Below are 21,054 nucleotides of genomic sequence, written 5' to 3' on the forward strand. Positions count from 1 at the left end.
TTAGGAAAACAACATTGATGATATTGTCCGTCCAACAAATAAATAGATGACAACCGACAACCGCCAAATCCAAAATAGTTGCTAAATTTGCTCTCTAAATTTAGAATTTTGCGCATGTAATGAACCTGGCAATTTAAGTTATTAATGCCTTCATGTTGTCTCGTGTGATCAATATTGTTTGTAATCGAGTCAGCCGTGCAAATTAATTTGTATACTATATTTCAGAATTATTGACATCTCAGTGTGCCTTGGAAATTCAAATTTATGTTGGCAGAATCTTCTAATATAAGCGTATTTAGTGTTTTTAGATTTATATTTATCCCTATTGTGTCACGTCAACTTAGAATCTGATTCATCAGATTCCGAAGAGGAACTGGAATCTGCAGCAGAAGAAATTAGCTTAAAAAAGTAATTTACTTCATAACCTTAGACCTTTAGAACCAAAATGCTAAAAGTCGTTCACATTGTTAGAGGTTTTTTACACAGACATGGCCTACCGAGATGTCAATAATTCTGAAATATAGTATACCTATATAAATGTTTCTAGCATCAAGGGTGGCTCTGGAATTCCTATCGTGCACAGCAATTAGAAGGCGCTGTGAAGAACAACTGAAGAATTGGAAAAATTCTGGTTCAATTTCGTCAAAAGTGCGTAACCTACTGTCAATTAAACAATGATTTATGTCAAATTAAGTGCCATCCAACTAGATAAAGAACTTATTTGATAACTAGTCATTTATGAGCTCAGGTCATAAAAGTTTTACTATTTTACACGACAAATATATTTGATTGACAGTTGAGATTATCAGATCCTATTTTACAACACCAAAAATTCATCAGCTGGGTAAATCCTAGTCTTTATCCTTTAGATAAAGATTCTACAATTCAATTCGATCTTTAAAGTTGGTTAAAATGTTTACAATAATGAAGGTCTTCCTGGTAACAATTTCTTTTATTGTTCTAACCCAATTGAAGGTCAGAAAATCACCACCAAATCCAAATCCAGCACAATTTCTACTTTTTCTAGCCCACACAAGCACAAACCGGTAGAATAATCGGAGGATTCGACGCAAACATCCGCGGTTACCCTTTCGTCGCCTCCATCAACGTGCAAACCTCCAACAGCAAGTTCTTTTGCGGAGGAACCCTTTATGGCTTAGATTGGATCATCACAGCCGCTCAATGCGCAGCAAAGTGAGACTTTATCGAACAGAAATCAATTAATAAGTTTGCATTTGTAGTGCGACGCTCTTCACCGTCAGTTTGGGATCGGCTACGTTGGATGGGACAGATTCGAACCGTGTAACTGTGGCCACTTCTGAGTTTTTTCTACATCCGGAGTTTAATTCGCTCACACTGGAGAACGATATTGCGGTGATCAAGTTGAGAATGCCGATAACTCATACAGGTGATGACCTGTGATGGAAAAAATAGTGTATTAAACTCGAGTTGTAGATTACATTAAGTCAATCGGACAGCTGCCGACGGCTGATGTGACAATGGGTGTTCAGGTTTATGCACTGGGTTGGGGACAAATCAGCGATAGTAAGTACAAGGTGTTTATAAATGTTTCTAGCATCAAGCGTGGCTTTGGAATTCCTGTCCTATACTATTGTGCCGCTTCCATGACGTTTTAGATACGGTTTTGTGTCTAAGTTTTTGATTTTTATGTTTTAAACCACAACTAGAACAGTTTATTTCTCAAAACTTACTTTGCTTCATGTTTGAGGTTAACTGCAAATGTCAGTTGACAAATCGAAACCCACATTTGTAATGAGCGGCACATTTCTTTGACGTTTCATAGCCACCCTTGATGCTAGAAACATTTATAAACACCTTGTACATATGTATGATTGAATACCTTGGCGCTAAACTAATGCAAAAACAAAGATTCTAGAATTTGCAGAACAAACTCAAAATTCTATTAGCTTCCGTAATTTTGAAGTTTTGAAGCTATAGATATCAAATTATGTGGACTTAATATTGTAAATTATAAAAATTTTAGAACCAAAAACTAAAATTCTACAATTTTTTGTTTGTTGGTCTATGAATTGACCGTTTTAACGATAAAACAGTAAAATTTGGTGAACTAATTGAGTACTAAAATGGTGTTTATTAAGTGTAGTTAATAAGTTCTAGAATTTTAGCTTCAAAAACAGAAATTCTAGAATTTTTTATTTCTAGACCAACTCAAAATTGAAATTTTTCAGTTAACTATCGTAAGTTTTACAGTTTTAATGTTAAAGCAGTGAATTTTGGTAAACTTACTATTAAAAATGCCTTGATTAAGTGGATTAAGTTATAAAATTTTAGAACCAAAAACAGATATTATATGCTATTTGTAGGCCAAATTCAAAGTTCAAAATTTTCTCTTAAATTCGGCAAGTTTGGCAGTTTTAACGACAAAGCAGTGCAATTTGGTGAAGTTAGTAGTAAAAGAATGTTTATTAATTGTGCGAAATTACAGAATGTTGAAACTAAACCAAAAAAAATGCTATAATTTTTTACTTACAGGAAAAACTCAAAATTCAAAAATTTTAATTTCACAATTTTATTATTATTTTCTATTTTTTTATATTTTCCTCTGATTCTGCCTAGAGAATATCTTTATATTCTTTAGATCAACTTTAGATATTTATCATCACTTTTGATTCTTTCAATTCTCCTGAAATTCAATATTAAATCTCTTTGGATTTTTTCAGATTATCCATAAATTCCTTTTAGATTTTACTTAGTTATGTTTTGAGTTTTTCCTAATTTGATAGACTCTCTAGACTCTATTTATTCTCTATAAAATGTTTACAAATCATCTGAGAGGCGATTATCTTTAGATTCTGCGTAATTTTCATTAGATTATCTAGATTTTCAAAATTTTCTTGATAAGAGGAAAATATGATCAGTTAAGAGGTGCTATTTGAGGCACTAAAAATTCTAGACTTTCTTTATATTTTCTTCGGAAATAGAGCTGTTTCAGTTTTCTAAATTCTCTGAATTTTCTAAATTGAATAATTCTCATTGTTTTCTTCGTCTTGTTACATTTTTCCTCTTCTTTATTCACTTTAATTTTTCTATTTTTTTTTATAGTACAAGGTGTTTATAAATGTTTCTAGCATCAAGCGTGACTTTGAAATTCTTGTCGTACCCTATTGTGCCGCTTTGTTTTCATAGTGAATATAACTATCAGAAAAATTATTTATAATGTTACTTACTTCAATGACGTTTTAGTAACGGTTTTGTGTCTAAGTTTTTCATTTTTATGTTTTAAACCACAACTAAAACAGTTTATTTCTCTAAAATTTACTTTGCTCTATGTTTGAGGTTAACTACAAATGTCAGTTGAAAAATCTAAACCCACATTTATAATGAGAGGCAAATTTCTTTGACATTCCGTAGCCACCTTTGATGCTAGAAACATTTATAAACACCTTGTATATGTACAGAGTGATTCTTATTAATATTAATCATAGACGGCTTTGCAAATTTTGACGTAGGGCATGGTGCAATTCGCTACTAAAGTCCGTTTTTTTATTAAAAAACCACCAACACCGCACTCTCCCACCACTTTACAACCGACAACGTCGTCGATGGTGACTTTTTGGTGATAAAATCAAATAGGTTAGCTGCCTAATTGACAATTTGATTACACAAAACGGCCTTTCAGGCTGTGCCGAGTCTTTTCACTATTAAATCCTTTGATTTGCAATCTAGCAGGCTGTAAAAGAAACACTTTTTTAACGGAAACACTGACAAATTTTCAGAAATGTCAAAAATTTGACAACTATTTTCTCACCAAAAATCTCCCTAGGCAACGTTGCCGGTTGTAATGCAGGGGAAAATTGTGGTGTTGGTGGTTTTTTAAAAAGAAAACTTTAGTTGAACGTGTTACACATAACCGTAGAATTGACGGGGGTTAGGGTGCATGTATTATTTAATTATTTTTCGGCAATATGGAACATTGAACTACTGGTAATTGTTATGCACCATTAATGCGAACTGAAATGATGCAAATCTAGTGTAGTCAATGCACATTTTCGACATTTAAAATGAATTTGAAAAACTTCCCTGTCACTGATCTGTCATCTGTCAAGTCAGGTGTGAGTGTTAGATTTACGGATTGCTTTGATTTCTCAAAACTTACTTTGCTTCATGTTTGAGGTTAGCTGCAAATGTCAGTTGACAAATCGAAACCCACATTTGTAATGATCGGCACATTTCTTTGTCATTTCATAGCCACCCTTGATGCTAGAAACATTTATGAACACGTTGTACCAAAAATTGGGGCAACAATATTTTTAGAACTCGTATTTTGATAGGCGATGCTTCACTTTCTAACAAACTCAAGGTTGGATATGTCGTCCCTATAACAAATGACGAGTGCAAATCGACGTATGGAAGTCAAATTACAGACAATATGGTTTGTGTTTCCGGCAATTACAATGAAGGAATTTGTCATGTGAGTCTCTGCCTCTGATATACAAGGTGATCAATTATTTGATCTTTAAACGTCAAATAAATTGCCACGTGATGACAGATATGAAAAACTTTGTTGGTCGCACTGTATATAAATATTTTTTTTTAGGGCGACACAGGTGGACCTCTGATTGAAACTCTACGAACTGGAGTGAGTATCCTTGTGGGGGTGGCAAGCTTTATGAGTTCGAACGGATGTGAAAGTACAGATCCTTCTGGATTTACCAGAACTTTTTCGTACGTTGAGTGGATACACAGTGTCACAAATGCATCTGTATTATGAAGTTTACAGTCTAAATAGATGTTATTTGTTTCAATTCTTTTGTTAGTTTGATTGTTTTTTGGGTCATGATCTTAGGTTGTGAAGTTTTTCCAAAGTTTTCACATTTAAAGAGGATCATAAGAAATTCTGGAAGGTGTTAGACACAAAATGGAAAAACACCTTCAACGTTGATTCGCTATTTGCCCACTTTTGGCATTGCAGTTGACAACCATTTGATTTGACAGCTGTTAGTAGTACGAATCTATCAAAGACATATCTATACTATATATCACAATTATTGACATGTCGGTAGGCCATGTCTGTGTAAAACGCCACAAACAATGTGAACGACTTTTAGCATTTTGGTTCTAAAACTGTCAATGTAACATTTTGAGGTTATGAAGTAAATTACTTTTTTAAGCTAATTTCTTCTGCTGCAGATTCCGGTTCCTCTTCAGAATCTGATGAATCAGATTCTAAGTTGACGTGACACACATTACATACACATAGGCTTAAATATAAATCTAAAAACACTAAATACGCTTATATTAGAAGATTCTGCCAACATAAATTTGAATTTCCAAGGCACACTGAGATGTCAATAATTCTGAAATATAGTATGAAGGCATTAATAACTTAAATTGCCAGGTTCATTACATGCGCAAAATTCTAAATTTATAGAGCAAACGTAGCAACTATTTTGAATTTGGCGGTTGTCGGTTGTCATCTATTTATTTGTTGGTCAGACTATATCATCAATGTTGTTTTCCTAAAAACAATAAAAAACAATAAATAAACGCTCAGGGATGCAAGAAAAAATAAAAACTAAAATTTTATACCAATACTTTACTGATTATAAATACCTATTTAATTTAACTACAAAACAGCTTTAATCAAATTTATCTATAGCTAACTTACAGACATCACTTCGGTTGTAATAAATAACTAAATCTAAACACGATCTAAATTAAAGCACGAAGAGGATTAACACATAAAATAAAAGTTAATAATATTAATAAAGGCCAGCTTCATAATCATCGCTTAAAAGTGGCTTTAACTAAAGGTCCTTTAAACTATTGTTACAACTATTTGTTTCTATAGCAAAAATTCACTTTACATTTTAAAGGAACTTTAAAATTATCATGAAAATGGCCCTTAAAGAAGTAAAATAAAAATAAAAAAAAAGAATAAAAATGTTTCAGGATCTACTCAAAATGAAGAGTGCTAACAAAAGTCTTAAGAGATTAGCAAGACTGTCAAAACTTAAAATTAATTCGAATTATAATACTAGGAAAATTTCACTACAGTAGAGTCTCGATAATCCGGCACTCCACTAGACCGGCACATCCAGTAATCCGGCACTAAAACAATTCGCCTATTTATTCCTGCAGAAGCGTTGTTATCCATAAAGTAAATGTATATATATATAATTTGGGCTGAAGAAAATTGTGTGACTGCTCAGGAAGTTATGATTCTAAGAAATCGTCGTGAAAAAGCCTTTAAACAAGAATTGATGAATAATATACAAAAGCCGATTTCTGATTTTTTTCAAAAACAATCATTTCGTAAGTGCGTTTCTTTGTTTACATTTTTAATAAACTTATCTTTGTTTCTATTTCGTTCATTTAATTTGTGATCACCGACCAACGTCCACTAATCCGGCATTCCCAAGTTTACATTGTGCCGGATTAGCGAGACTCAACTGTATAAATAAACGGGCTTAACATTTTTTTTTTCGAATTTGCCGCAATAGGTCCATTAGAGTACTTAATTTGAAGTCGTTTATAGGCCGCGACGTGACAATTATAAGGTTCTAAGTGATTTTTTGCGAGAATTTAAATTGTTTGTTTTGCGATTTTTTTAATCATTTTCTATCAAGTATAAAAAAGAAGTAAGTTAAAACTTTAACTAGTCAAAATGATAATAATAGATCCTGACATTTTTTTAAATAAAAACTTAATAAATTATAGAGATATCACTGATAACATGAACACTGATCAATTCAATGCAATTGTTAGTTAGAACCTTATAGTTCTCAGGTCGCGAGGTATTTAAAGTCCAGCTCATTGATACAAGGTGTTTATAAATGTTTCTAGCATCAAGGGTGGCTATGAAATGTCAAAGAAATTTGCCGCTCATTATAAATGTGGGTTTAGATTTTTCAACTGACGTTTGTAGTTAACCTCAATCATAATGCAAAGTAAGTTTTGAGAAAAAAACTGTTCTAGTTGTGGTTTGAAACTTGGAAATTAAAAACTTGGACACAAAACCGTAACTGAAACGTCGTTAACGTAGGTAACATTATAAATAATTTTCAAGATAGTTAGTTCACTATGAAAACAAAGCGGCAAAACAGTACACGACAGGACCTTATATAAGTCCACTCTCTAGTGTAAATTTTCGAAAATTCTTGGGTGTAAATCTGGGTTTCAATTCCTTAGGGAAAACATTATTGAAGGTAGCGATTTTTGAGGTTAACACGTTGTCGAAGTTGAGTGTATTAATCAATAACTAATTAAAAATTTGTTGCAAAAGAATGATTTTAATAGAGATTTAACAAGTTTTGGCAATGCTGTGAAAGACAATTAGCTTCTACGCATAGCACAGTTGTGTCAAGGTCAAACGCTTTTGCTGTCAATTGTTGCCGATAAAAATTACTAAGGGCTGTTGCCAACTTAACTTTTTAATGAGTGGACCGATAGTTATGAGCTCTGGTATATAAGAGAACTGAAAAGTAGGAAATTTTGTTTTTAAATAGTTGGCAGAACTAATTAGTCTGGCTGTCACCTGTTTCCTGTCAAGTTCTTACGGATTTTACGATTCGTGTTTAATAAATTACTGCGTGAATAAAAAATGTATCAATATAATTGAATAATTAATAGATGTGAATGCAGGTTGTGAGGTTAGGTTAAAATTCAGTGACAGTGAAACTCATTAAATGTCAAATTTTAAATTGAATTTGAAAATCAAGTGGCAAAGTCGTGGTTACAAAACCATTACCAATCGTGTAACACGAAAACTCTTAAAATTGGAAAATTAAAATTTTTTATTAAAAAAAGGGTGCAAATCCAAAAAAATAGTATAAAGGACTTGTTTTATAATGGCATTGGTGAACACATGCACATCGGGAACTCGTGCACCAAATTGGCCATTATAAAACACGTTCTTTAATATACTAATTTAATATGCACTAATCTGAAAAAAATAGATATTTAAAGTTCTGTCAATAGCAAACCTAACAAGTTAATAAATAAAAACTGAGAGTTCTTTAAAGATTAGATTAGATTTTCGCCTTTTACGTTTCTACCCGTGTTGCTACCTACATTGCATCATTTTTTCGAGTTTTTGAGGACCTGTTTTGAACCATACGCTTGTAAAATTTCCACAACGCCACTGTGTCCTTTAATGTTTGCAATCCAAAGCGGTGTGGTCCCATAAATCGTCGCTTGATTGATTTCTGCCCCGCTCTGCAGTAAAAGAGAAACAGTTTCATTTTGTCCCTCTTGACAAGCCACGTACAGTGGGGTAACACCATCTTTCATCCCTTGATTAATGTCCGCCCCTTTCTCTAATAAAAGACGAACAATTTCATTTTGTCCCATTTTAGAAGCAACGTGTAGAGGCGAAGCACTATCATCGTACGTTTTATACAAATCCGTCCCGTGCTTCGGTATTAAATCTGGAGTTTTATTTTGTTCCATTCCAAAAGGAATATAATGGGGGGTTGCACGAATCATCCCTTGATTAACATCCGCCCCGTTCTCCAGCAAAAAACGTACAATTTCAATGTGTCCATGTTGACAAGCAATGTAAAGTGGGGAGGCATCATCATTATTTGTTTGATTAATATCAACTTCGCTCTCTAGTAAAAGATGTACAATGTCTTTTTGCCCCATTTCACAAGCAACGAAGAGCGGGGAAGCACCATTTTTAGTAGCTTGATTAATGTTCGCTCCGCTTCTTAGTAAAAGACGTACAATGTCTTTTTGTCCCACTTGACAAGCAAAGAAAAGCGGGGAAGCACCGTTTTTTTCCGGTTGATTAATATCTGCTCCGCTCTCTAGTAAAAGACGTGCAGTTTCACTTCGTCCATTTGCACCAGCAATGAAGAGCGGAGAGGCGCCATCTTTTTGCGGTTGATTGATATCTGCCCCGCTCTTCAGTAAAAGAGACACAGTTTCATTTTTTCCTTCTTGACAAGCAAAGAAAAGCGGGGAGGCACCATCCTTTTGTGGTTGATTAATGTCCGCTCCGGCCTCCAGTAAAAGACGTGCAGTTTCATGATGTCCCATTTGACAAGCAATGAAAAGAGGGGTAACACCATCTTTACAGGCTTGATTAATGTCGGCTCCTTTCTCTAATAAAAGACGTACGGTTTCATTCTGCCCCGTTTCACACGCGACGTAAAGCGAAGAAGCACCATTTTTTTGTAGTTGATTAAGATCCGCTCCTTCCTTCAGTAAATGGCGTACAGTTTCGGTTCGCCCCTTTTGAGAAGCGATGAAGAGCGGAAAGGCACCGTTTTTATTGGCTTGATTAATGCCCGCTCCGTTTTCCAGTAAAAGAGAAGCAGTTTCTACATGTCCCTTGTCGCAAGCAACGTAAAGAGGAGAAGCGCCATCTATTTGCGGTTGATTAACATCCGCTCCGTTCGCGAGTAAAAGACGTACGGTTTCATTCCGTCCCGTTTCGCAAGCAACGTAAAGTGGGGAAGCGTCGTCTTTCTGTGGTTGATTAACATCCGCTCCACCTTCCAGTAAAAGACGTGCGATTTCGTTTTGTCCCGTTTGACAAACGATGAAAAGCGGAGAGACGCCATCTTTATTCGGTTGATTAATGTCCGCTCCGCTTCGTAACAAAAAACGGACAGTTTCAACTCGTCCCTTTTGACAAGCGATTGAAAGGGGTGAAGCGCCGTCTTTTAGGGGTTGGTTGATGCTCGCTCCGCTCGCCAGTAAAAGACGTACAGTTTCAACTTGTCCATTCTGACAAGCAATGTACAGTGGCGTGCCGCCATCTTCTTGTGGTTGATTAATGTGGGCTCCGCTCTCCAGTAAGAGACGTACGGTTTGATTTTGCCCCATTCCACAAACCAAGAAAAGTGGAGTTCTACCATCGTTTATGGGCGTATTAATGTTAGCCCCGTTCTCCAATAAAAGACGTACAGTTTGGTTATGTCCTCTTTGACAAGCAAAGAAAAGCGCAGAAACGCCATCTTTATTCGCTTGATTAACGTCCGCTCCGTGCCTCAGTAAGTCTTTTATTATTTCATTGTTGCCATCCCAACAAGCGATGACAAGTGATCCGTACCCCTCTGTGGTAGCTGCGTGAACATCGGCACCAAAAGACAAGAGAAATTTTCCAATATCAAAACATTTATTATCAATTGCTACCAAGAGCAGAGTCCAGTTTCCAATATTCTTGAGATTAACTAAATGTTTATAATCGTCGATCAACAATTCAAATGCTTCCATATATCCGAAATTCGCCGAATAATAGAAAATGTTGCTCACGTAATGTACATTCAGATTTGATCGATTGTTCCCTTGAATTTTCCTCAATTTGATTTCGGCGACTAAAGTGGCAGTTTCTTGTGCATAATCCAACGGTGTCATTCCAAATAAGTCATCAAATTCGTGACAATTGCATTTGGTTAACACGAAGTCTAACATTTCTAAATACCCGACTGATTCTGCGGAAGTACTAAACCGATAATCATGATCTACTATATACGCCCCGTTTACATTTTCAACGTTAAAGTGAGGGTGTCTTTGCCCCCAGGAACAAACCAAATGTAATAAATTACGACCGTGTTTATCCTTACAAGTTGTAATGTCAAACTTGCATGTTTGCAATGAATGTAGATTTTTATAAAGAACGGCGACGTGAGGTGGAGAATCTTTTGCACACAGTAAATCAAAGAAGAAACGAACGTTGTTGTACTTTTCGTCAAAGAGAAAGGATTTGAAGAAATCTGTTTTATCGACATTGTTGGATAGATACAACGCGACTAAATACTCTGCGAATGACATGTGGGAAAACGACGGAATTTTGGTGTGGTTGTCAACAATCAAACCAATGAGAACCTCTTCAGTAAAATCGTCTTCATAATCAGTGTTAAGTTGTTTGGATATTTCCAGTGGGAGAAGCAAATTCAAAGCGAATTTAGTGTGTGTTATCATTTGTTGTTTTTTCCATTTATCAAACAACAGTTTTGAATTAAAATTTGTCAAACTATAGCCTAGTTTTTCTGTATAAAACAGTTCAAATTTCTGCTCCAAGAAATGATGATACAAATTATTTAGTAAAAATCCACCACTGAATAAGTCAAGTTTGGTGTCGTTTTTTATCAATTCCGTCATCATGTAAAGTAGCAACGGCACTCCTAGAATGTTATTTTTCTCGACCAAAACAACACAACTCTGCATTTCTTCGATGATATTTTCGAGTTTGTCGACAGAAATGACATCTCTAAGTCGATCGCGAATGTAATTTTTCTGTTCTTTCCTGTCAAATTGAGTAAGATTTCGAGACAAAACATTGAATTTGAGTTCTAAAGACCGTTGCAAATGACAACGTGCAGTGACCCACTGAGCCCAACTTTTATTAGAAAACTCTAAGATTATGTCAGCGACAGTTTCAACTTTTTCAGTGGCAATTTCGTCCAGTGCATCCCAAACAAAAGTGACATTGCCTTGTTTCGCGAACATCTCAAAAATTTGTTTGTCCCGAGGGCTCAGATGTTTAACTTTTTCCGCGATTATAAAGGTTGAAAATGCAGGATCTTCACTTGTCTGAAAAAACGAAAAAATATCATTTGGGTCGATTACGATTGTCCAAATATTTGCAGGAGTTTGGTTCTTGAGACTTTTCATTAATTCGGATTTTCCCATTCCCGGTTCGCCCACGATTAAATTAATATTGTTTTGAGGCCTTTGAGACCACAAAATTGTCTCCTTTAAACGATCAACAGACAATTTATTTAATAGGTCATTAACATAGTCTTTACTTTGGACATTGTCTAAGTTATGAATGATTTTTTGAAGAATTTGAGACGATAAATTTGTCAATTTATGATTTTGTAACTGATTAATATCGCCTTTACTACGAATCCACTCAAGACAATTGTCGTTTAACCATCTAAAATGGTGATAAATTTTAGTTTTTTCACTTTTTTGGGAAATTGTCTCAAAGTCCTGAGCACAACATTCGTTTTCAGAAAAATAAATTAAAGATTTTGAATCACTATTTGTTGAAAAGGAGTCATTTTGTGTTCCAAATTTGACAAAGTTATGACGACTAAAGTTGCTTTTTAGACTTTCGATGTTTTTTACATTGTCAATGATCACAACGGTTTTGTTTTCAATTTTTCCTAAATAATTAATGTCTACAACCTGTCGCAACAAATATCTGGGAACGTAAGGAAAACTAAAACCTTCTTTCTCACCGCCTAAATTTAAGGGACCGTTTAGCATTTCGACTAGATCGTCGCTCTCAATCATTTCAGGAAGAGTTTTAAATTCTTTGCATAACTCGTGCAAGCTTATTTCACTTTTACCTTGAATCGAACATGTTAATATTTTAGTTAATTTACTGAACAAATCTGTGTGAGTTTCTGCATCAGACAGATTTTTCAAAATTGTGATTTTTTTAGGTAATTTGTCAATTTTCACTTGATGACCTAATAAAATATAATTTCGATCAGGACATAACTTGATCACATTGTAAATAAGGTCAGCGTCGGCTTCTATAAGCAGTGGACATTTGCCTTGCAACCAAAATATTTTATTTAAAGTTTCATTCTCAAGTTCATCCAAACTCTTTTGATCTAACTGATATTTTTTTACCAAATTCCTGATATTTTTTAAATCACTTATTTCACTTTTGGTAGCACTCCACATATTTTTACACTTTTCATAAGATTCGTTTTGTAAATGAATAACATTAAAAATTGAAAATGCGGTTTTCAATACTTGAATTTTCTCCTCGTTTTTGGCACTAGTGTTAAAATCCAATGACTTAATTTTAGAAGAGAGAAGTTGCAAGAGAATGACAGATTTAATCCATTTTTTATTTAGCTTCTCTTTCGTGTTTCCTGATTTTGTCCAATTTGCTATAAACTGAGTAAAACTGTTTGCATGAATCTGAGTGGCACCGAAAAAGTGTTTGAAATCATCGCATACTCTTCTCTTAGTTTGGTTAGCATTGCCTTGATTAGTAAAAAGATAAAATTTTTCGAAGAATTCTTTATATTCTTCTACTTCAACGCCATTATTAGAAGTGGAAGAATCGTCATCGACATAAAATTGGTAACAATGTTCTGTGGCACTAAAAATCTTAAAGACACCATCAAGCGTTATTTTTCTGACACCAACTTTAAAGTTTTCACCATCGATTTGCAGGCGCGTCGTGTCATCAGCGTTAAATTTAAGATTCGTGTACAAAATAAATTTGTCACATTTTCCCTTCACTTCTTTAAATGATAGAAAATATTTCTTAATGCTAAAATTGCCCTTTGTTTTCTCGAGCTCTTTCAACGGCAGTGTACCTTTGCTGATGTGCTTCAACTGGAACGCCAACACTTCATCCAGATTTCCAGATTTGACGTTTACAACAATGTCGTCAAAGTCACCATACTTTTCATCGTTAGACGAGATCTTGAAGCTGCGAACTGTTTTATTGGTAGCCAGTTTCAAAGCAAAGTGTGCAACGTTGAGATTTTCATAGTCTGTACCCAAATTGGTTGTCCCTGGTCGTGTGGAGAAAAACTGGAAAAGTGCAAAATGCATTGAATTTTTGAGTTTTTAGTTAAGGAATCATAATCACTTACCTCGTCTGTGTCATCATCATCATCATTATCATAATCACTTGTGTCATTGTTGGTTATCTGTAAAAAATACGAAATCAATTTCTAGTTCAATTTTTTTTTATCAGATTCAATGTATTTATTGACAATAAATTTTCTGAGAAAAAAATTGAAAACACTTACGTCAGGCTTATCAATATAATCCGTTTCCGGTTTAAAACTTTGTCGGCTTTTATCCTCATTCAACATGTCGAAATTAAAAATCGTTTACGCTCTCATCTGAAACTAGAAAACGTTATCAGCGTTATCTTATCATTATCGGCGTCACTTTAAATAAAATTTCGCAAATAATCGGCGCTGTTAAATTTTTTCGTAAAAAACATTTCTTGGTTAAATTGTATTACTGGAAAATCACGTTTTTGCTATTATTTATATATTTCATTTTAGTACGTATTTATAAAAATTTCTCCTCAAAAATATGAAAAAATGAGTTTTAACATCGATATGTATTAAGAAATGATTAATTAATATCATGAAATGTTTGAAGCAGTAATTTTTTCTATTCAATATACAGGGTGTTCTAGAAATTTTGATTCAGAATTGTTGCCTTTTTTTTCTGGGCGACGAGTTCTGAAACACCCTGTATGTATAAATTTGTTTTTTTAATCATCATTCAAAACAAAGCATCACAGACTTATACAGGGCTTTTAATAATAATAAATTAAAGCGTAACTCTTACCTTCAGCTATCTTCTGTCATTTAGAAAATTATTTAACACAGTTTTCTTTTGAAACTACAAAAAGTACCAACTTCACTTTTGGAGACCGTTTTTAGCACGTTGCAATAAAGAATTTATAACCGTTCTTTTTTATCACAGCTATTTATTTATACCCAATTCGTATGATTTACTGATAAGAAACAACACGCCTTTCAGTACAATGGAAGAGTGTAAAAAAAATAAAAATTGTTTATAAATGAAAAGTTGAAAAAATGAAAAAATTTTAGAAACCTTTAAGTCATTAAAAAAATTGCCTGGATCAAATTGTACATTTTTGCGTAATCATTTTTCCATCAAGAAACAAAACTGTGGAAATTGTGACCCAGAAGGTGTTTAAATATGTTTCTAACATCAAGGGTGGCTCTGCAATGCCCCATTTTGCCGCTTTGTTTTCATAGTGAATATAGGTAGCCATGTTTAACTACACTTAAAATGTCACTCACGTCAATTTTGGTTTGATTTTAAGGTTTCTAACCATAATTAAAACAGTTTTTTTGTCAAAATTAAGTTTGTTTTGAGGTTAACTACAAATGTCAGTTGAAAAACCTAAACTCACATTTGTAATGAGCGGCAATTTTCTTTGACATTTCATAGCCACTCTTGATGCTAGAAATATTTATAAACACCTTGTACGTCTACTTTAGAAATCAGCAGTATTTGAAAGGGATAAGTTAGATACCTGTAATGAATAACTGCCAATTTTCATTAATAGATGGCTCCACAAGCATGTGACGAGTTTTTTACTAATCGCAAAATACTAAACGTCACTAAATGCCAATTTACCGCAGCATAAATTACTTGATTTCAGATTTATACGCTCAATGTTGCCAAATTTATTGTTATAAATGAATTATTTTCTTGTAATCCACAACGTAAAGATTTTTTTTATTATTTTTTGGAATTTCTTAGGCTTTTCTACATAACATATTGAAGAGTTCTTTCGTCATTTTTTAAACACCCTGTATATGTAAATGTGTCAAAAATGTTTCAGTTGTTATTTACGATTTTATGCAGATTGTGCTTAAAATTTGAGAAAAAAATGCTGTTTTTTCAAATTCACTATGTCAAAATTTACTACGTTTACACCCAATCTTATTTAGTGAAATTGTTTTTTTTTCGATGTAAATTAACAATTTCTAGTGTCCAAAAGGTGAAACACACCCGCGTTAATCAAAATTGACTTTTATACCAATAAATGAAGTGACTTGTGAAAATTTAATGTAAACGTAGTTTACCACTGCCCTCTCATAATTTTGAAAACTAACTAGATAAAACAGCGATTTTTGCTCGAATTTTAATCACAATTTGCATTAGAGTTGAAATAAAAACTAAGATAATTTTATCACAGTTATGTTGCGCAAAACTCAAAAATCGCTAAAAATTATATACAAAGTGTTTATAAATGTTTCTAGCATCAAGGGTGGCTATGAAATGTCAAAGAAATTTGCCGCTTGTTACAAATGTGGATTTAGATTGTTCAACTGACATTTGTAGTTAACCTCAATCATAGATCAAAGTAAGTTTTGAGAAGAAAGCTGTTTTAGTTGTAGTTTGAAACCTGAAAATAAAAATTTTTGACACAAAACCGTAACTGAACCGTCGTTGACGTAAGAAAAATAAACAATTGTCAAGATAGTTATATTCATTATGAAAGCAAGGCGGCAAAGTAGTGCACGACAGGAATTCCAGAGCCACCCTTGATGCTAGAAACATTTATAAACACCTTGTATCTTGAGCGTCGCGACGCCAAACGAACCGTGATAAACCATAAGAGCATCCAAAATTGCAAATTTTTATCTTTGAAATTAAAAACAATCAGCTGAACGACCAAATGCAGAGTGGCATTTTAAATTTGGCGCCTACAAAATTTCTCTCAAGAAAAATTAAGTTTAGTTCTGTTTTCTTGGAAAATTTTCTTTTAATTCTAATATCTCGTAATTCCCAATATAGTTATCATTTAATTCCCGTGGTGCTTATAAAGTTTTTTGCATGATCAGAACAAAAAGGCATGTTAATAAACACAGACTAAAAGACAATAAGACTAAAGCTAAGGAAAAATGGGACATTAAAAAGACAACAGAACTATAACTATTTAAATAACACCTTTGGAAGACGTAAAATCTGACCAAAAAAGAACCATGCTTGCTTCCATGTGTCAAAAATTGCAATTATTTTCTGCTCCATTTTGTCAAAAATTGTTAAAATCTCACACCTACACTTTAAAATTTCCATCACAGGAGGACCTTAATTCCCTCGAAGAAAATCTCCAGTTTTGATTATATTCTTCTTAATTTGCCTATTTAATACATTTTTTTCGAATTTGCCCCTTTAATAGTCCATTAGAGTACTCAATTTGGAGTCGTTTATAGGTATTTATAAGAGAACTCAAAGTAGGAAATTTTGTTTTTTAAGAGTTGGCAGAACTAATTAATCTGGCTGTCACCTGTTTCCTGTCAAGTTCTTTGACAATTTCACATTACGGATTTTACGATTCGTGTTTAATAAATATACTATGTATTATATAATATATAATTGTACCTAAATACAATAGATGTGAATACAGGTTGTGAGGTTAGGTTAAAATTCAGTGATATTGAAACTCAATAAATGTCAAATTTTAAATTGAATTTGAAAATCAAGTGGCAAGTCGTGGTTATAAAACCATTACCAATCGTGTAAAATGAAAATTCTTAGAATTGGAAAATTTTTATAAAAAAAGGGTGCAAATTCGAAAAAATAGTATAAAGACTTGTTTTATAATGGCATTGGTGCACTCGTCCCATATTGGCTATTATAAAACACGTTCTTTAATATATACCAGAGCTCATTACTATTTGTCTACGCATTAAAAAGTTAAGTTGGCAGCAGACCCTAGCGTTTTTTTTCAATAATAGTTGGCAGCAATAGCGTTTGACCTTGATTCAACTGTGGCATGCGTAGAAGCTATTCGTCTTGCGCCAGATTGCTAGAACTTGTTAAATCTCTATTGAAATCTTTCTCCTGCAGCAAATGGTTAATTAAATATTGATTAATGCACTCAACTTTGACAACGTGTTAACCTCAAAAATCGCTACATTCAATTTTCCCCTAATTTTCTCCCTAAAGAATTGAAAGCCTGATTTACACCCAAGAATTTTCGCAAATTTACACAGGAGAGTGGACTGATAGCAATGAGCCGCACTTTACTATTTTTACAAAATGTTTCTACGTTGCTATGGTAACCAAGTCTATTAACGCATTCAAAACCCTGGATTTAATGGTATTTATTAGGAGGATTAACAATCTTTATAAACATTATCTTTATTATAGCACTATAAAATGTCGTTACTAACCTATAATCCACCACTTATAAAAACGGTACAAGCTAAACACCACTTAGTTGAATTAACTGGTGAAAAAAAAAACAAAAAAAATGAAATTTGGACTTTACCAGCTCATTTTTGTTTCATTCTTTTCCTGTCTTTTCACTTCTTCAATAAAGTCACGAATAATAGGTGGTCTTCCAGCACACGCTGGACAGTTTCCTTTTGCTGCCGCCATCCATAGTCGTTCTTCAGACATGATTTGGTTTTGTGGCGGCAGTTTGTACAAAAACGAATGGATTATAACAGCAGGGCACTGTGTCGATGGGTGAGTCATACTCTATCTAAAGTTATCCACCTAGACTTTATTTTTCCTGATGGGTCCATGCTACAGGAAAAATAAACTTTAGACCTGTCAAAATAGAATCTATCAATTTTTTTCTAGAGCCACCCTTTTTACCATAAGCCTAGGATCATCAACTCTGAATGAAACTGATGAAAACAGAGTTACTCTTTCTTCTTCTGAATATTTTCTTCACCCAGATTATGATACTCTCACGTTAGAAAACGACATTGGAATAATCAAACTTCGAATGCCTGTTACTTTAACGGGTACGTAGAACATACAGGTGTTCCCAAATTCCCATAGAGAAAACTTTGTACACCGTGTAAAAATGGTTTTGTATTGTTTAGATTACATGAAGCCAGTCAATTACTTGGCGCTTTCCGCTCTTCTACCAAACACTCGAGTTAGTGCCTTAGGATGGGGACAAGTCAGCGATGGTAAAAATCATTTATTAATAACTAAAACTGACGAAATTTTCCAGACGATGGTTCTTTATCAAACCAATTAAACTCAGCTTCTCTTACTACTCTGACAAATGACGAATGTAGAGTGACTTATGGAGGTCAACTCAAGGACACGATGGTATGTGTTGGTGGGCAATACAACGAAGGAATCTGTCAGGTATGTTTTGATAACATTGAATTTTGAAGTTTTTATGGGTTTGTTTGAATTCGAAGGGCGACACTGGATCTGGGTTGATACTATTCCATCCACGTGGATATACAGAGTTGGTGGCAGTGGCGAGTTTTGTGAGTGCTAATGGGTGTGAGACCACAGATCCTTCTGGGTACACAAGAGTTTTTCCATACCTTGGGTGGATTAACAATGTTACAAGCAGTGACACTTTGTTGTAGATTCTGTTAGAAGAAATTGAAATTAAAAATGGTTATTTTTGCTGTCATTTTATCACTTGTTCACAAGATTCGTTTTTCGAATTTGCCGCTTTAATAGGTCCATTAGAGTACTCAGTTTGGAGTCGTTTATAAGTAAAGTCCAGCTCATTGCTATCAGTCCACTCTCCTGTGTAAATTTTCAAAAATTTTTAGATGTAAATCAGGCTTTCAAATCTTTAGGGAGAAAACTGGGGGAAAATTGAATGTAACGGTTAACACGTTGTCAAAGTTGAGTGTATTAATAAATAACTAATTAAACATTTGGTGGTTTAGGAAGTTTTTAATAGAGATTTAACAAGTTTTGGCAATGTTGTGCAAGACGATTAGCTTCTAAAGTCCGTTTTTTTTTTTTAAAACCACCAACACCGCAATCTACCCCTGCATTACAATCGGCAACGTTGACTAGGGACATTTTTGGTGAGAAAATAGTTGTCAAATTTTTGACATTTCTGAAAATTAGTCAGTGTTTCCATTAAAAACGTTTTCTTTACAGCCTGCTGGATTGCAAATCAAAGGATTTAACAGTGAAAAGACTCGACACAGCATGAAAGCCCGTTTTGTGTAATCAAATTGTCAATTAGGCAGCTAACCTATTTGATTTTATCACCAAAAAGTCACCATCGACGACGTTGCCGGTTGTAAAGTGGTGGGACAGTGCGGTGTTGGTGGTTTTTTAATAAAAAAACGGACTTTACGCATGCCACAGTTGCGGCAAGGTCAAATACTCATACTGCCAATTGACACCAATAAAAATTTCTAGGGGCTGCTGCCAACTTAACTTTTTAATGAGTGGACTGATAGTAATTAATGAGCTCTAGTATAGTATATCCGGTGAGAGATTGGGAGATTTTGACAGTTGACATATAGGTTGGCAGCAAATTATGCTACAGATTTTACTAAAAACACTAAATTCCTACGTGAACTTGGTTAGCAAAGTTGACAGTAAGTGAGCTTATTTTGTTATTTTAAATTTCGCGCGTCTGGTACACTTTTTATCGCGTAGATTTAGTGACTTTTGTGTCATTCAATCTCTCACCGTACGAACTATACAGGGTGGCCCATCTAAGACTTTCTGGCTCAATATCTTTGTCATTTATGAACGGATTTTTCCGGGTCCGTTAAGTTAGCCCCCCCCCAGTTCTAGAATTTTTATAAAATATTACATAGGCCAATGCGCTAACTATGCGCTATTATGCACCTTAAACCATGCGTTACCAACACATGAATCTATTAAAATACATTAGAAGGAATTAAACTACTACTTTGAAAATGTTAATACACCTGAGAAAGATGATTTTTTGGGCGACAAATGCATTGTTTCTTATGCAACTTCACAACAATTATGCTTCTGAGTAGTGTTAAAATGCGCCACCAGAGGTCGTATCGGAACATTTTCATCGCGAATAAAGTCACTGTAGTTAACCTCAATCATAGAGCAAAGTAAGTTTTGAGAAGAAAACTGTTCTACTTGTGGGTTGAAACTTGAAAATCAAAAATTTGAACACAAAACTGTAACTGACGTAAGTAACATAATAAATAGTTTTTAAGACAGTTATATTCACTATGAAAACAAAGCGGCAAAGTAGTTCACGACAGGAATTCCAATGCTAGAAACATTTATAAACACCTTGTATTATTGAAAATGTATTTATGTAAATAAATTTTCCAACGAACTAAGAAGAAAAAGAAGAAGAAGAAGAAGAGGAGGAAGAAGAAGAAGTTGCCGGGCAAGTTAGTTTTGCCAAGATATTTGAGAAAATCGGAGGGAGTTTTAGAAGAACGAACGAAGCAGTGTTAAACAAATTATTATTTTCTTGTTATTTAGTTGTTAATGAACAAAGAATTTGGAGCGATTTTTAGAAAAAATCATGCTTTGTTGATTTTGTAAAAGACTTAATTTGAATACTTCCCACAAAATTTTAGTTTTTCGGATTTCTAAATAATTTTTTTCGAAGTTGCTCAATTTGGAGTCGTTTATAGGTATCTATAAAAGAACTTAAAGTAGGAAATTTTGTTTTTTAAGAATTGGCAGAACTAATTAGTCTGGCTGTCACCTGTTTCCTGTCAAGTTCTTGGTCAATTTGGATTTTACGATTCGTGTTTAATAAATTGCTGCGTGAACAAAAAATGTATCAATATAATTGAATTGTCCTTTGCGGCCAACAATAATTGTACCTAAATATAGTAGATGTGAATA

The 21,054-nt window shown here is 33.9% G+C and overlaps 3 protein-coding genes across 3 annotated transcripts; 2 read left to right on the forward strand and 1 right to left on the reverse strand.

The window, feature by feature from the left end:
- The first annotated feature begins 24 nt into the window (after window positions 1-24).
- On the forward strand, window positions 25-4,753 carry LOC148167737 (brachyurin-like). Its single transcript, XM_088046097.1, has 6 exons — window positions 25-648; window positions 1,028-1,194; window positions 1,242-1,408; window positions 1,456-1,545; window positions 4,314-4,453; window positions 4,580-4,753. The coding sequence occupies exons 1-6, from the start codon at window positions 538-540 to the stop codon at window positions 4,751-4,753; spliced, it is 849 nt and encodes a 282-aa protein (XP_087902223.1). The 5' UTR covers window positions 25-537.
- Window positions 4,754-8,029: 3,276 nt separating this feature from the next.
- On the reverse strand, window positions 8,030-14,369 carry LOC148167738 (uncharacterized). The gene is made up of 6 exons (XM_088046099.1): window positions 14,278-14,369; window positions 13,722-13,823; window positions 13,563-13,619; window positions 12,067-13,500; window positions 11,784-11,928; window positions 8,030-11,690 (listed from the first exon to the last, which is right to left on the reverse strand). Exons 2-6 carry the CDS (start codon window positions 13,785-13,787, stop codon window positions 8,062-8,064), a joined length of 5,331 nt encoding a protein of 1,776 aa, XP_087902225.1. The 5' UTR covers window positions 13,788-13,823; window positions 14,278-14,369; the 3' UTR covers window positions 8,030-8,061.
- A 3,359-nt stretch (window positions 14,370-17,728) lies between these two features.
- Window positions 17,729-18,818, forward strand: LOC148167739 (brachyurin-like). The gene is made up of 5 exons (XM_088046100.1): window positions 17,729-17,946; window positions 18,064-18,230; window positions 18,312-18,401; window positions 18,446-18,585; window positions 18,642-18,818. The coding sequence occupies exons 1-5, from the start codon at window positions 17,729-17,731 to the stop codon at window positions 18,816-18,818; spliced, it is 792 nt and encodes a 263-aa protein (XP_087902226.1).
- The last annotated feature ends 2,236 nt before the right edge of the window (window positions 18,819-21,054 follow it).

The sequence above is a fragment of the Gnatocerus cornutus genome, chromosome 9 (genome assembly GCF_029298725.1).
Source record: "Gnatocerus cornutus isolate USDA-ARS CGAHR chromosome 9, icGnaCorn1.1, whole genome shotgun sequence".
NCBI classification, from domain to species: domain Eukaryota; kingdom Metazoa; phylum Arthropoda; class Insecta; order Coleoptera; family Tenebrionidae; genus Gnatocerus; species Gnatocerus cornutus.